General features: G+C 40.6%; 1 protein-coding gene across 1 annotated transcript; it reads left to right on the top strand.

The window, feature by feature from the left end:
• The first annotated feature begins 2,146 nt into the window (after positions 1-2,146).
• On the top strand, positions 2,147-15,116 carry pdhb (pyruvate dehydrogenase E1 subunit beta). The gene is made up of 11 exons (XM_084063569.1): positions 2,147-2,206; positions 2,298-2,357; positions 4,315-4,422; positions 4,595-4,657; positions 4,781-4,816; positions 5,583-5,773; positions 6,533-6,627; positions 7,587-7,697; positions 8,253-8,344; positions 8,713-8,854; positions 14,728-15,116. Exons 1-11 carry the CDS (start codon positions 2,168-2,170, stop codon positions 14,871-14,873), a joined length of 1,083 nt encoding a protein of 360 aa, XP_083919695.1. The 5' UTR covers positions 2,147-2,167; the 3' UTR covers positions 14,874-15,116.
• The last annotated feature ends 200 nt before the right edge of the window (positions 15,117-15,316 follow it).

Below are 15,316 nucleotides of genomic sequence, written 5' to 3'. Positions count from 1 at the left end.
GGGTGTGTGCGTGCACGGTTTAGCTGGAATCGGGCCAATGGTGCCCAAGTCAGGGGGGGTTTACTAGGCTAGGTCCTACCTACCGTCCTTGACATGAAAAGGTTTGAGAACCACTGGTTTAAACGACATTTGGAAGCCAACTCAAATAAGCAACTACACTTTAAAAGCAAGCCCAAAAAAAGCAACCCGCAACTACCAATATTTACAAGCAACTTTACAGAAAAACAAACCCAAAGTCGCTTATAATAAGCAGACTTGGCAACACTGGGTAGAAGCAGGGGTTAAAGGTTTATTTAAGATCCCCATTGGTCACTGCTTCAGCCGTGGCTATTCTTCCTGGGGTCAAATCTTCCTGGGGTCATCTATAAAGGAGGGGGTCAGCTATTATGCAAGCAGGAGACAACTAAAGGCCTTGTCATAACTGGAGACAACTAACCTAGGATAGGGTTAATTATCATCTGTGTGTGTGTGTGTGTGTGTGTGTGTGTGTGTGTGTGTGTGTGTGTGTGTGTGTGTGTGTGTGTGTGTGTGTGTGCACACGCGTGTGTATACAGGTACACACACACACACACACACACACACACACACACACACACACACACACACACACACACACACACACACACACACACACACACACATCTCTACAGGCGTTGAGACATTCAGCATTCAATCACAATGTATAATCAATCATAAAATATATCATCACTCCTGAACCTACAGCAGGTTGCAGTCTGAGTAGAGAGGTATGTGTAGACCAAAAGACTGGTTGAACGTGTCACACATTATATAAGTTACATGCCGCTTAATGAGTGAACAGGACACGTTTTTGTTCCCTACATTTATCGTAATACTATATTACTAACCAACAGATTTTACATGAGAACCTAAATACTGCTCACTATCCCTTTGTTGCAGCACTGGAGTTGGCAGAATTGAGGATGTTATGTTTCTCATAAGGAGGAGTCACAATATGGGACAAGATCAGAAATGACTACAGCGGAGAATCAATCCAAGTTAGAGGGATTGAGGATAAAGCAAGAGAGTTGAGGTTGAGACGGTTTGAACATGTGCAGAGGGGGGGTACATTGGGAGGATGCTGAAGATGCAGAAGAGGAAGGCCAAAGTGGAGGTTTATGGATGCAGTGAGAGAGGAGGACATGCAGGTGGCAGGAGTGGCCGAGGAAGACGTAGACAACACATGATCCGCTGTGGCGACCCCTGATGGGAATTAAGCTGAAAGAAGAAGATCCCTTGGTTGGTCTCCATTTCCCCCTGCCTGTCTGTCTGTCTGTCTGTCTGTCTGTCTGTCGGTCTGCCTGTTTCTTCAAAACCCTCTCTCTCTATCTCTCCAATTCTCTCTCTCTCTCTCTGCCTGTTTCTTTATAAAACTCTGGAAAAGAACACGTGCCCTGGTTATGTGTGTGTCTGTGATAGATGTCTATTTATATCAAGATATATAGGCTATAGCAGTGGCTCTCAAAGTGGGGTCCGGGGACCCCCAGAGGTCCTTGAGGGGGTTCCAGAGGGTCCCCAGCCAAATGATTGATAGAACTGGAATGTGTCTGTAACTCTGAGAGTGTACAAATGGAACCAAATGGACCCGTTAGGGTTAGAGTTAAATTAACATTGATGATACTACAGTGCAGATTGGGGGTCCCAGAGATGAAAACGGTATCAAATGGGGGTCCGTATCCCTAATGCATATCAAACTGGGGGTCCGTGAAATTAAAATGGTTGAGAATCACTGGGCTATAGAACACTTTTCTTCAGAAGAGTGGGGGGAACCACTTTGTATAACAAAACAAACAATAAAAACATAAACAAAATTAAGAAAATATAAACAAACTGTCATGTTCTAAAACAGGAGTAGGCCATAACAATATTGTTATAGCCTACTGTAGACTATTTAACCATTTTCTTGCTTCCATCAGTGACAGACAGTGATGGGTGCATAGTTGCCCTTGGATGCCTTGGATTGTTTTATTTTTTCCACTGTCAGGTTCCCTTCCGCTTCCGTCATCAGACAGAACGCCCTGCGATTGGTGTTCTACGATGACGAGCCCGCCCACTGTCATATCAACGTAAAGTCTGATTGGTTGCTTACTTCGTCGGGTCAACGCTAAGCTCCCTCCCACTTCCCGCAGAGGACAGGTCAGACTCAAACATGGCGTCGATAAGGTGTTTTATCCAGAGCTCTGGCAAGGTAAATAGAGATGATTAAACCTGGTTTAACAGCATTAGTTTAGCTGTTGCTCAGACATGACTTGTTTCTGTCTCTCTTTCCGTCCTGACAGAGCGCTGTCTCCCTGGTCCTGAGGCGGGAGCTCCACCGGTCGTCGCCGCTCTCCGTGCAGGTCTGTCTGTCAATGTGACTGCTATAAGGCTAGGCTAGCAGGCTAACTCCAACCTTATTATAACTGTACCAATAATACCAACAGTGTGTCACTGTCAAGGGCAGGTTTGAATGTTTTCATATAAAAGGACAAAGAGTTTGATTGAATAACTTGAATAAATCAGTTTGCAAAAAAAGCACAGAGGCACAGATTTATACAAAAGGATGCTAAAAAGGATAACCCAAAAAGCTTATTTACATTGAGTTCCTGTGTATTCAATTCATCGAGCATGTTATGAGCTGTTATTAATCGTGGTTACATGTGGAGTTCTAGTTCTGCTGAGTAATGTCTGTCACTGACTGACTGAATCAGGGACAGTGATGGCAGGTTATCTGCTTGGCTGATGTCCACTCCAGACCTTTCATCATCACCAGTGATGGAAGAAGTACTCACATGTTGTAGTACAAGTCCCGTATTCAAGATGTACTTGAGTAAAAGTGCAAAAGTATTGGCTTGAAAATATACTTAAAAGTACCAAAAGTAAAAGTACTCATTGTGCAGAATGTCCCATTTCACAAGTACAAAACGTATAGAAATGTATTGAAAATAGCCAATCTATAGATCTTCTATTTTAAAATGGGCAAACAAAATATATATATATAGGACTGAAGTGGTTAGTGTGTTTTGTAATAATAATCCAAATCTATATATTATTATTAATTATTATTATAATATTAACTGTTTCTTAAGCTATGGATCGACCGTCGCCAAGCACATGGGTCAGAGTACAAGATAGATTACACTGTATATTGATCCCAAGTGAAATTCAGTTGTTGGAACAGCATAAAGATTAAAAGTCAGTTAAGGAAACTATACGACTGTCACTACGTAAGTAAGCTAATAGGATTTATGAGTCAGTTGTGATTTTCTTTTTGTATCCTGATGAGCTGCTTGCTGTAAAATACATTTCTGCAAGGACAAATAAAGCATCTATCTATCTAGGAATAGGAGAATACAATAAATTAGGGGCACTTTTGCACATAGGGAGAGTTTGCACTGAAATGGCATACTTTGCTAAGTCAATGTAGTTTCAGCTCAACTATGGACCAATGCAGGGCTTTGGTACTGAAGAACACAACTGCACATGCACAATAGACAATATAGGCCATCTACTTGTAATTAATTACAATCATTCACTTTGCAAGGAGTGTATTGTTTGTGTTGGTAGAGTTAGTTAAACAATGATGAGAGAACCTAATTATTTCACTAATTAGTTCTGTGTTAAAGGACTTAACCTGTTAAATAAATTGGTGCTGCTTTAGTTAGCATGTAACCACTGAACAGATGGCTGCCCACCCTAAAGCCTGGCTCTGCCTGATGTTTCTGACAGTTAAGGGGGAGTTTTTCATTGCCACTGTTGCAAGATTGCTTGCTCAGGTTGGGACATTGTTGGATCTCAGCTCTATGATGTAAAGTGTCTTGAGACACACTGAGATTTGGCACTTAACCCATTCAATCCGGCTGGGAACATATCTCTGTCATTTTAGATTTCTTTAGCTATTCAAAAATAGCAGATATACAAGCTCATAGCGTGGCACCAAGTGCCGCACTATGAGCTTGTAGATCTGCTATTTTTGAAAAATCGTGAAAAGTTGTGCAAATCTTTGAGTATATATTTTTTTAAAGCGAACATTTGTAACTCAAACCTTTGCCTCTGGGCGTCTGGAACAAAATGTTTTACAAATGCTTTAAAAAATATAAATTCAAAGATTTTGCACATTTTTCAAAAATGGAAGATCTACATGCTCATAGCACGGCACTCAGTGCTATTTTTGAATAGCCAAAGAAATCTGACAGACACACGTTCCCACATTCAATGGGTTAAAAAAGGGAATTGAATTGAACACACAACCGTGGACCTCTGTGGTACTGGACAGGACAACGGATGCTAACCTGAGTGTGCTGTTGTGGCTGCTAGGTGACGGTGCGTGATGCTTTGAACCAGGCCATGGATGAGGAGCTGGAACGAGATGACAGGGTCTTCCTGTTAGGAGAGGAAGTAGCTCAGTATGACGGAGCTTACAAGGTCAGTACACCGTCAAATCTGGAGTGTAAATTTAACTCTGAGGGTGTACAAATGGTTCTGAAAAGGTCTATCCTAGAACACACAATAATAGAACACAGTTGAACAATGGAATGCAAGAGAAAAATAGCAGTGATTTAGCAGTTAACAGCAGCTTGTCTATGTCTGTATGTAGGTGAGCAGGGGACTGTGGAAGAAGTATGGAGACAAACGGATCATTGACACTCCAATCACAGAGGTTAGACTGAAACACATGACACACCATAAAACACAACCATGGACCCATAATAAGTTGACTCACTCAATAACGTGTGTGTGTGTGTGTGTGTGTGTGTGTGTGTGTGTGTGTGTGTGTGTGTAGATGGGTTTTACAGGTATTGCTGTGGGTGCAGCCATGGTGAGTGTTTGACTGTACTGTTTTAATTGGATACAGGATAGGTGGGCACTAAGGACATCTGGGCATCTCGATGTAAAATTGGCAATTTATTTAGTCAAATGTTAAAGTAAATATTTGAAAAATGTAAAGTATGCATGACGTGAACATGCACTGTACATCATTATCAGACTTAATGTTATCCTTCAACTTCTTGTTTATGCCCCAAAATGACTGGATATACAGGTTTTGTAGCTATTTATAGCAATTGTAGAAATATTAGACCTTTATTGTCGAATGTTTAAGCATGTTCTAATCATGTATACTTTACTATCATTTTCCAAATATATATATTTTTTTACATTTTGGAATGTAAATTTAACACCAAGGTGCCCACTCTTCCTTCGTGCCTACCTATCCTGTTACCGTTTAATTCTATACATATCTGTTGATGAACTATATACTCTTCTGTGAGTTTCTATCCGTTCTGAATACCGATGGTAAAGAACTGGTGGTATTATGAATTATTAGGGAAGTCAATTATGTTGACATACAATATGGAGTGATGCTAAATCTGTACAGTTTGTTCATGAAGATGAAACGGTCTGTGTATGCATTAAATTACAACAAGGTGAAGAGCTCTTATGTTGTAAATATGTAGATATTATCCTGTGTTAATTGCCCCTCCACATAAAATGTGGGTGCCCTATAGTAGTAGTTCTCTTCGTCCAGAGGGAGTATATCTTCTATACCATAAGAACTAGGATGATACCTGTGTTTCCTCCTCCAGGCTGGTCTGCGTCCCATCTGTGAGTTCATGACCTGGAACTTCTCCATGCAAGCCATTGACCAGGTTATCAACTCTGCTGCTAAAACCTGCTACATGTCAGCTGGTCAACAATCGGTGCCTATCGTCTTCAGAGGACCAAATGGAGCCTCAGCCGGTGTTGCTGCCCAGCACTCCCAGTGCTTTGCTGCATGGTAGGCTAGCTAATTAATTGGCAAGTCATTTGGTTAGTTATTTAGCCTAGTATTTCACAGAGCATCAAACACGGCTTATTCTCAGAGTAGGACTTGTTTCGATAGATGGATACAAACGCACATTTATTATTATGATGCGACCTGTGTGAATGTTAGTAAGTACATTTTATTTATAAAGCACCTTTCAAAACAATCTTGCAAGCTGTTGTACAATGGACCACAATATAAACAATCAAGTTAAAAAAGTTAAGACAGGGCACAATAGAGTAATAACACAACAAGAAGTAAAGCAAAACATTGACCTGTACAAGTGAGGTAAAAACTTCATGAGACAAAATGCTTACGAAACAAATGTGTTTTTAGCATGCTCTTAAAACCGCTAACTGACTCAGCATTTTTTACAGCCCACTGCAAAGGCCACCCTTTGTGTGATGCCATCTATGGGCACATAGCCTGTTCAAGCATTATAAATTAAACTCTGATTGTAAATTTTACTCCTTTTAGTTTAAAAAATGCAAGTCACACAAGATAGTCTATATAAATGTGCCACCAAGTCACGCAGATTCTTCTTTTCAGTGTGATGATGTTCACACCGGGTAAAATGCATTCCTTCTACCCCAGGTCGTTTGTTAGTTGGCAGGCCCCACTCAGCATTCAGAATAGCTTGTGGCTATGGTCGTCTATATGAAAAGAATGTGGAAGAACAGGAGGGCATGGAAAAATATGAGATCAAACCTTGTCTGTCTCGCCTGTCTCCAGGTATGGACACTGTCCAGGTCTCAAGGTGGTGAGTCCATGGAACGCTGAGGATGCTAAAGGTCTCCTCAAAGCAGCCATCAGAGATGACAATCCTGGTGAGAAAACAGACTGGTTTTAATGACATAGAAAAACAAATATAACTGTCTTTGTATTTCTTAATTATAAATGTCCTTACATACTGGGAGCATTTATTTCATGGGATTCATTTACATTAATTTAAACTGCTGTTTGTGTTATGAGTAAACCCACACAGAATGCAAATATTACACTATAAAGCAACGCAATTATTACAATTTTTGTTTTTTAGAGGTAGATTTTTCACTGAATAAAATCATCAACCTGTATGAATGAGGCATCATCACCAAAATAATAATCTGATATGAAAAAGTTAGTACAGCATTTTTGGATGTTCAGACTCCCGGTGAGGACGGACCCTAAATGTTTTTCTTTTCTATGTTCAGGTTAGAAAGAATACAAGGTACAGGCCAGCAGTGGGAGTATGAAGAGCTTGTATCTTCCTTCCTCCAGAGATAGGAGGGGGAGAATGCTGTTGACTTTGAATACAAAATATTATTTGCTTTCCCAGGCATCACACAGCAGCTGCAATCACGTTTCCTTCACACGATGACGTAACTGTGTTTACTGTGGAGGGGTTGGGGGTTAGCAAGATAAAAAGAAGACTTTAAAAAAAAAAGAACTCTGACTTTCCATCTTCCGCTGAGTCAGATTGTTCCTCCCGAATGCATTCATATTACTCTTTGTTTTAATAAAACTCATTAACATTCTGTCAGGACTAAGTGCTTGCTTTTGTTTGGGTTTTTTTCCCCAGACAATGGTCAATTCAACAATGTAGCCCTTTCAGTGTGTTTATTTATTGAAATGAGACTTGAGACTAACGGGTAGATGAGTGATGTATTGAATTATTTTCCATTTGTTCTGTTGGACTGACCTGCTCTGCGGAAGCAGCTGTTTAGTACCTTGCTCAAGGACATGTTGATGTTGAGCTTACAATCTGTGTGTGTGTGTGTGTGTGTGTGTGTTTGTGTGTTTCCAGTGGTATTCTTGGAGAATGAGTTGATGTACGGTGTTCCCTTTGAGTTGTCAGAGGAGGTTCAATCCAAGGACTTCACTGTTCCCATCGGCAAGGCCAAGATAGAGAGACAAGGTATTTACCTCCTAGATCATTAACTATCGTATAGACCAGTGGTTCTCAACCTGTGGGTCGGGACCCCCCACATGATTTTGGGGGGGTCCCCAGATGACAGTGAAGTGACAATTTAAAGACTTTTTTTTGTAATAGCTAAAAGTAAGATAGAAAAGAAAAAGGACCGTTACTGCATCAAAAGTAATCAACAAACTATAAAGACTGGACAAACATTGGCCAAATTGTCAAATAATATAAGAAAGTTAAGAGTTAAGAGCTTGTAGTTCAGCTATTTTCACAATGTATCTGTGGGACCGAGTCAAACTATGCCTCAACTCCTACAATTCCAAGTGCTTGTCAGGATGGGGGGGTCCCCAGTTCAAATATGATTATTTTGGGGGGTCGCGGCCTGAAAAGGTTGAGAACCTACTAGTTCTAGTACTAGGTAGATATATCTACCACATAGACCTGTATTGACTGTGTTTCCTTTGGATTTCTTTTTGTCTTCAACCAAATGAATGCTGGGTAATCCTGGGTATTTGTCACTTTTTGAATACATCCTTGTCTTCTATTTAGGAACTCACATCACCCTGGTTTCACACTCGCGTATGGTGGGTTTCTGTCTGGACGCAGCCGCTGTCCTCGCCAAGGAGGGCATTGAATGTGAGGTAAGGGAGGACACAATTCAAACCCTGCTCTAGAGGGGAGGGGTTTAGTCACACGTGTGTATGATCTTCTTGATGAAGTGGCAGCGTCCTAATGTGACCAATGTGATTAGTCATAGTAGAAGGTCGGTTCGGTGAGGTATCGCATGTTTGGATTGACCAAACCGTTTTGGTAACTGCAGCTTATTGGAATATGTTTCTGAAATTCAGAAAAATCAGCTTAATCTTTTCACACTTTCTCAACTCAAAATACATCTTTGTTTGGATGCTTTGAATTGATTAGAAGCATCCCAGTACACCCCTAGTAATTAACCTTTATGTGCACGTTAACGTCTTGGTGATTAATTGGTGACCATCCTGTCTCTGTGTAGGTAGTAAACCTGCGTACCATTCGTCCTCTGGATGTGGAAACAATTGAGACCAGTGTGATGAAGACAAACCACCTGGTGACGGTGGAGGGTGGTTGGCCACAGTTTGGAGTTGGAGCAGAGATCTGTGCCACTATCATGGAGGGTATGTACAACAGAATGACTAACCAGGCTAGATGAAAAATGTTGGACCCCTGCTACCCACTAATAGAAAGTGAGCCATCTGTTTTCAGACTGCAAGCTACAGAAATTACGCACCCTCCTTTGCTGTCCTACCCGTAGACAGACAACCCTGACTCGGATGAATGCTGCACTTAATGAATGCACACAACATGGGAATCACATGTTGTTACTTTAATTGATTCAAAATGATAATCTCTTATGATAGCATGGCAGACAAGTTCACAAACTTCACCCAAAACTCTGTCCCTCAGGGTACATCTTCCTTGTTGTCACATTGTGTATGTTAATTGTGTTTAAACAAAAACATTACAAAAGTGTAAGGCTTTACGGAGTCTGACTGAATAGATACATTATAATTGACCATTTCATGTCAAGGTAAAGATTGTTCCACCACAGCACGTCGTTCAAAAGCGATGCATGTCCGTTCTCTGTAGAACTTCAATTAATATCCTGGTCTTTGCCTAACCTTATTAAAATGAGGCTACAGAATAAGATATGAAGTATGAATCATTAATTTGATCCCGTAAGAGAGCACATTTCTCGGCACCAACCACAACGCAGAGAGAGGGAGAAAGACATCTGCACTGCAGTCTTTAAATGAAAGTTTACAGTATTTAATCCTTTCTTAGTTAAAATGGATAGACTTGATATTTGATAGGTTTGAGTCTGTTTTTTTATATTGAATAATCAATTGTAATTTCCCTATTTCTGTTATTAAAAAGTTAATTTTCAAATATCTGCGAAGTAAATGGACCCCATATAGTTAGACTTATGGAAACCTAAACCTCATTTCAACACTTCTTTCTCAATATAATATAACAATATAATGACTCCTCTTAAAGGGATTGTAGGCAAGTTCAGAGATAAAACAAGAAATGACTAAAGTCATAATATAGCCGCCAGCGGCAGGCTTTTTTTGCCCCAATCTGCAGCACAAAATGTGAAAGTGGTCTTTAAAATGAAATGTCAGCCATTCCAATGCAACCGAAAGGACTCCACAGAGAGGTTCATCGGTTGGCTACCAATATAAAGTGTGTGTGTGTGTGTGTGTGTGTGTGTTAACGAAAAGTGCAGTAGAACCTTTACCAGACCATACTGAAGTCTGTGGGTTTCAGATACCACATAGCCTTTATGAAAGTGAAGCTCACAACGTGTCTTTTAATTTCATGCAAGTTTGCCCTTTTCACTACTGGCTTACATGAACAAAATACCCAAATGGGTCCATTTGGTTTCATTAATGTCTTTTCTAATTCAAGTATTCAATAAAAAATGAAAAAGAGCAGATCTACAAGCACACAAGGCGGCGACGCGTTGTGAGCTTGTAGATCTGCTATTTTAATGAAGCATGAAACACGCTGATTGTAGCGTCAGTTTTGATGCTAAAAGCATCATCAATCTTGGAATGGTTTGCATCATTTTAATCACAAGGCACGTACCTTTAAAATGGTATATAGATTGACAATGTAGGTGACACACACGCAAGTGTAAATGTGTTTGTTTGGGGAAAAAACGCTTGTTTCGGCGCTTGTTTTTCATTCACACACACACACACACACACACACACACACACACACACACACACACACTGTTCGGATCTTCAAACTCTTAGCCCTCCGAATAGGCTGACAGGAATCACACGTCTTTGTCACAACTCGTGTTTTGTCTTTTTGTAGTTTATTTCTAACAAATGTCCACAGTACACAGACCACAGATGACACACAGGTCATAAACCTGGGAATATAGAAAATAAACAGCATTACCATATATTCATAGAATATATGATTCACAAATAAACAGCAAGTAATGTAGTACAGTCTATCACAGTAGAACCGAAATAGCAGAAAATGACTACATTACCCATGAGGCATTCTGAACGTACAACGCGTCCCCCTCTACCATTAAGTTACAGTGTCCAAGTTACAATACACAAAATACACCAAAATAATACTTTTCAATGGACTACTTGGGTAGCACTGATAACATTAAACACAGTAAGGTTCATAAAGTTTGTAGATGAGATGTTTACATTGTTAGTTCAGTCACGGTGACGACGTTAGCATTAACGTTAGCCGCATGCTAATGCTAAACGTCCGTTAGCTTAGCAACACGCTAACGGCTCATATTAAGTTGGTTTGGCTAATAATCATTAATCCCAACTAATGCCAACACAGTAATGGATGTAAACGTTCACAGACATGCTTTGGACATTATTATCAGGTTGCATTATGAACCAGCAGTTACACAATACAAGTAGCAGGCCATGCTAGCAGCTAACAACATACCAACTGGCTGTGTGATCCTGACGCAGGTAGAATAGGAATGAACGTCTCCACCATTGTAATATATTTTTACAAGTCACATTATTTAGACCCATTAATACTTTTACAATACTTTCAACCAATACTTTTAACTTAGTGACCTAAAAGTCTTGACACACACACACACACACACACACACACACACACACACACACACAGTGTTGCCATGTGTACTAATTTTAAGCGACCTCGTGTTCTGTGAACACGAGGTCGAACACGAGCGACCTCGTGTTCTTTTTATTTGTTATTATTTTGTTGTGAGCTTGTAGATCGGCTACTTCCAAATAGTCTATTTTCAAATAGCCAATGCATATAGGTTTAAAGTGCTCATGTAGCCTAATAGTCACTTAAATATTTGGCTTGTTTTCATTGACCTGGTTGCTTATTTCTCTCTCATAAATCTGGCAACCGTGTCTTTGTTTAGACCAGCGAAGAAGGAAATGCGGAAGTGATGTTTTTTTCCCGTGTGAAAGACAGTATTATGTTGCGAAAATATAAAGACATTACAGCACCATAACATGGTTAATACATTTTATTGTGGGATGTACAATACATGAAAAGTACGGGTGTAATAACGCGACTTGCGTCGAGAACTAATGGAGAGCGGACATGACCGCGTTTGGCTAAAAACTGTTAGTTAGTTGCTGTTACTATTAGCCAAAATCGGCTAGCGCTGGAAGGAAGCCACTTCACATTAACACATTTATATCATATTTACATGCCGAGTTAAGCTCTGACATTTAAGTGATATGTAGCCTGATATTACCAGATTGCTATAGTGGGTTTAGAATATTGTAGACGTTTTTTTTCATTTGCTCATTGCTCATTTCAGCTCTTCTGGAAAATCAGCCAGCCCTAGAAGACTGTCTTCATGGGCAGTCAGAGGCGTGTCTAGTCCCATTAGCTTGGGAGGACGAGGCAGTCAGAGGCGTGTCTAGTCCCATTAGCTTGGGAGGACGAGGCCGGCCGTTCAGAGTATGGGAACGTATCCCATTGGCTTAAACGACAGCCAATCACGCAAAAAAAGTGTTGAATACATGTCGGAAATCTGTCGGGTCAGAGTCAGAGTGAATATAGAGCCGCGCTTTCAGCTGGCGGCTAAAAAAAGGAAAAAACTGTTGTCAAACACCGCCCCTCCAGCAGTTTGTTTCCCCGACCACCAGGGGGTGACGCAGGGGCCGAAAATAGGTTGCTTTATTCGGATACAATGCGTGCCACTGCCCGCCCCTGCCGGTTCTCTGAATTTTTATTTTTAAATAGGCTCTTTCATGATAAATGGACCACATATATGAAGTTAAACAACTAAATTCTATCCAAACGCTATCTTAAAAGTAAATGCTGTGCCTCAAAAAAGAAGTTTGAGAGCGTTTTAAAACCGAAAGTAAAAAGTTCACACGGACATGGACACGCACGGACGCGCGTGCGTTAATTTACGTCCCGGATACCCGGATGTCAAAACATAAATAGTAGGGAAAATACGGATTTCAGAAAGAGGACTGTGTTTCAATACAGGAAAACACCCCAGCATCATTATATAGTGGCTGATAGAGGGGAAAAATGCAAAATGTATATATATATAAATATTTTTAATATGTAGGCTTAATGTTGCCTAGAATCCCTTTAAACATTCTCTTAGATAGTGAATCTTCATTATTACTTATTAACTGAATCTTCATTATTACTTATCAAGTTTCAAGTCTGTAAAAGTGAATTTTCAATTACTTCCTTGAAAGCCACATTTCTGTATCGCGGTATGCTTTGGAAAGAGAATCAATAGACCGCAACAGTTAGCCAGTATGTTTTTCACCGGCTTCATTTCTCCATTAGCCTGGAATCCGCAAAGGCCGAAAGGCATGGTTGAGACTATGTTTTGCACCCTGTCCGTCCGTGTGTCTGTCTGTGCGTCCGTCCGTATGTGTGTCCATCTGTCTGTAAGCAGCTAATCTCCGGCACTGTTGGCCCGGTCGCTGCGAAACTGTGCACACACTTCCTGGATTGACCAATTTGAGGAGTAGGGGTGACCGTGCTTTTGCGGCTGCGGGCCCCAGGCTCTGGAATTCGTTGCCCCTCCCCATTAGATCTGCCCAGTCGATTGGGGCTTTTAAAAATTTACTAAAAACTCATTTATTCTCTCTTGCTTTTAGTCTCACCTAGCTATCCTGCTCTGTCCCAACTTTGCATTGTTTTGTTTCTCTTTTGTTTTTCTTTTGTTTTTGGTCCTGTGTATATATCATTTGTTGATGCTTCTTTGTGTCTAATTACCTTATTTTAACCATGTTCAGCACTTTGGTCGGCTTTGAGCTGTTGTAAATGTGCTATACAAATAAAGTTTGATTTGATTTGATTTGGATGCCAAAGCCAAACCTCTGACCCGAATTCTTCAGATTGGCCTGTTATAGCGCCACCAGGAGGCCGATTTTAGGAAAACACATTTTTTTATATTACTCCTACAGATTTTGTCCAAACATCACGCAAATCGGTACACAGTATCTATAGTCATGTGATCAAGACGGATGTGTCCGATATTTCATATTCCATCCTAATTGGCTAACATTGGCTTCCGAACTTTGCAGGATCGGTCTGTTTTGAACAAAATGCCTCAAATCATGAACGCAGCGTGTGATTTCCGTGACATTTTGCACGCACATTCCCACTAGGCCGAGGAAGAAATGCCACCCTTTTCACATTGGCCTGTTATAGCGCCACCAGCAGGTCTAATTTGGTAAAACACATTTTTGGAACAAAATGCCTCAAATCATGAATGCATTGTCTGATTGCTGTGAAAGGCCTAAGAAGAAATGGCAAACTTTTTCACGTTGGCCTATTATAGCGCCACCAGGAGGCCACAATAACCTACCTGACTTGGCGGAGACCTGTGCTCCGAGGAGCACTGTTTCTAGTTTAGGGTTTTTTCACTTCAGAAGCGAAGTGAGAGAAAAAATCTGCTGAGCAGAGCGAATGAGTCTAGATTCCAGGCCATTTCATAGAAAAATCCTTATATTAAAGGAGTAGTTCACACCTAAAATGACTTATTTTCTATCAATTACACACCCCATGAAGCCTTAAATTCATGGAGATGTTTTTGTTTTTGTCGCATTCCTGAGACAATAATTTGATGACCGGTGGATACTCAAAAGAGTCTCCTACTGATCAATGCATTGGCTCAGGAATGTGACAAAAACAAAAACATTTCCATGAATTCAAGGCTTTGTGGGGTGTGTAATTGATAGAAAACAAGTAATTCTTTGGGTGAACTACTCCTTTAAGTGCATACAGACGTGTAGCTTCTACAGGAGCATACAGTATAGCATCATTTTTACAACCAGGACCCTCGTAGTATGTCTCTATTGGACTGTTTGGACATTATAGCTGATAATAAAATTCTCTACTGAGAAAATAAATGGGACGTTTAATTCCAGAAACGCACTGTTGAGGTCTATGGGGCTAAATGTGCCAAATCACCAGTATGATTAAAATAGATGCGAGTATAATTTTGTGCGTGTGTGTCCATGTTCAGGTCCTGCCTTCAACTACCTAGATGCGCCGGCCACCAGGGTGACAGGGGTGGACATCCCCATGCCCTACGCCAAAATCCTGGAGGACAACAGTACACCGCAGATTAAAGACATCATCTTTTCTGTAAAAAAGACTCTCAACATCTGAACCCACACATACACACACCGTCTGTCTCCATTCTCTTTCTAACAATCTGATCTATTATTGGCTGTTCAAACGGCCTAAAATGTCTGTGGTGGAGATGTTAGAGGTCAGTTCCCTTTTTCCTCCTGTTCAGACAAACTTGAGACCATGTCCTGACAACATGCAGAGGTTAAACAGTGTGTCTCATTCTTTTACTTTCTCTCTTGTTCCCCTGCTTTCAGAAAACCATAGATTAGTCACAAGCAATTATCTATTTTGGATTTTCTGACCGTGTAATGTGGCCAAAAGGTCCCAGATGTAATGTTGTACAGATATCAACGCACAGAAGAGGTGACAGAGCTGTCAAACCTCTATGACGACCAGAAACGGGAGATAATTATTGAATTCCATTCAAGTGTTTTTGTCCCGTTTCTAAAGCTGAATGAAATCAATTTACCTTTACTGGA

This window comes from Gymnoscopelus microlampas, assembly GCF_963454915.1.
Source record: "Gymnoscopelus microlampas genome assembly, chromosome: 7".
Taxonomy (NCBI): domain Eukaryota; kingdom Metazoa; phylum Chordata; class Actinopteri; order Myctophiformes; family Myctophidae; genus Gymnoscopelus; species Gymnoscopelus microlampas.
Note: the sequence above shows the minus strand (reverse complement) of the source record. Positions and strands in the feature narration are given on the sequence as shown.

Bases quoted from the DNA above. Each gene is read 5' to 3' on its own strand.
- pdhb (XM_084063569.1), top strand. From the start codon at position 2,168: ATGGCGTCGATAAGGTGTTTTATCCAGAGCTCTGGCAAG. The intron at 4,658-4,780 runs GTTAGACTGAAA...GTGTGTGTGTAG, and splicing joins TTGACACTCCAATCACAGAG to ATGGGTTTTACAGGTATTGC. The intron at 8,345-8,712 runs GTAAGGGAGGAC...GTCTCTGTGTAG, and splicing joins AGGAGGGCATTGAATGTGAG to GTAGTAAACCTGCGTACCAT.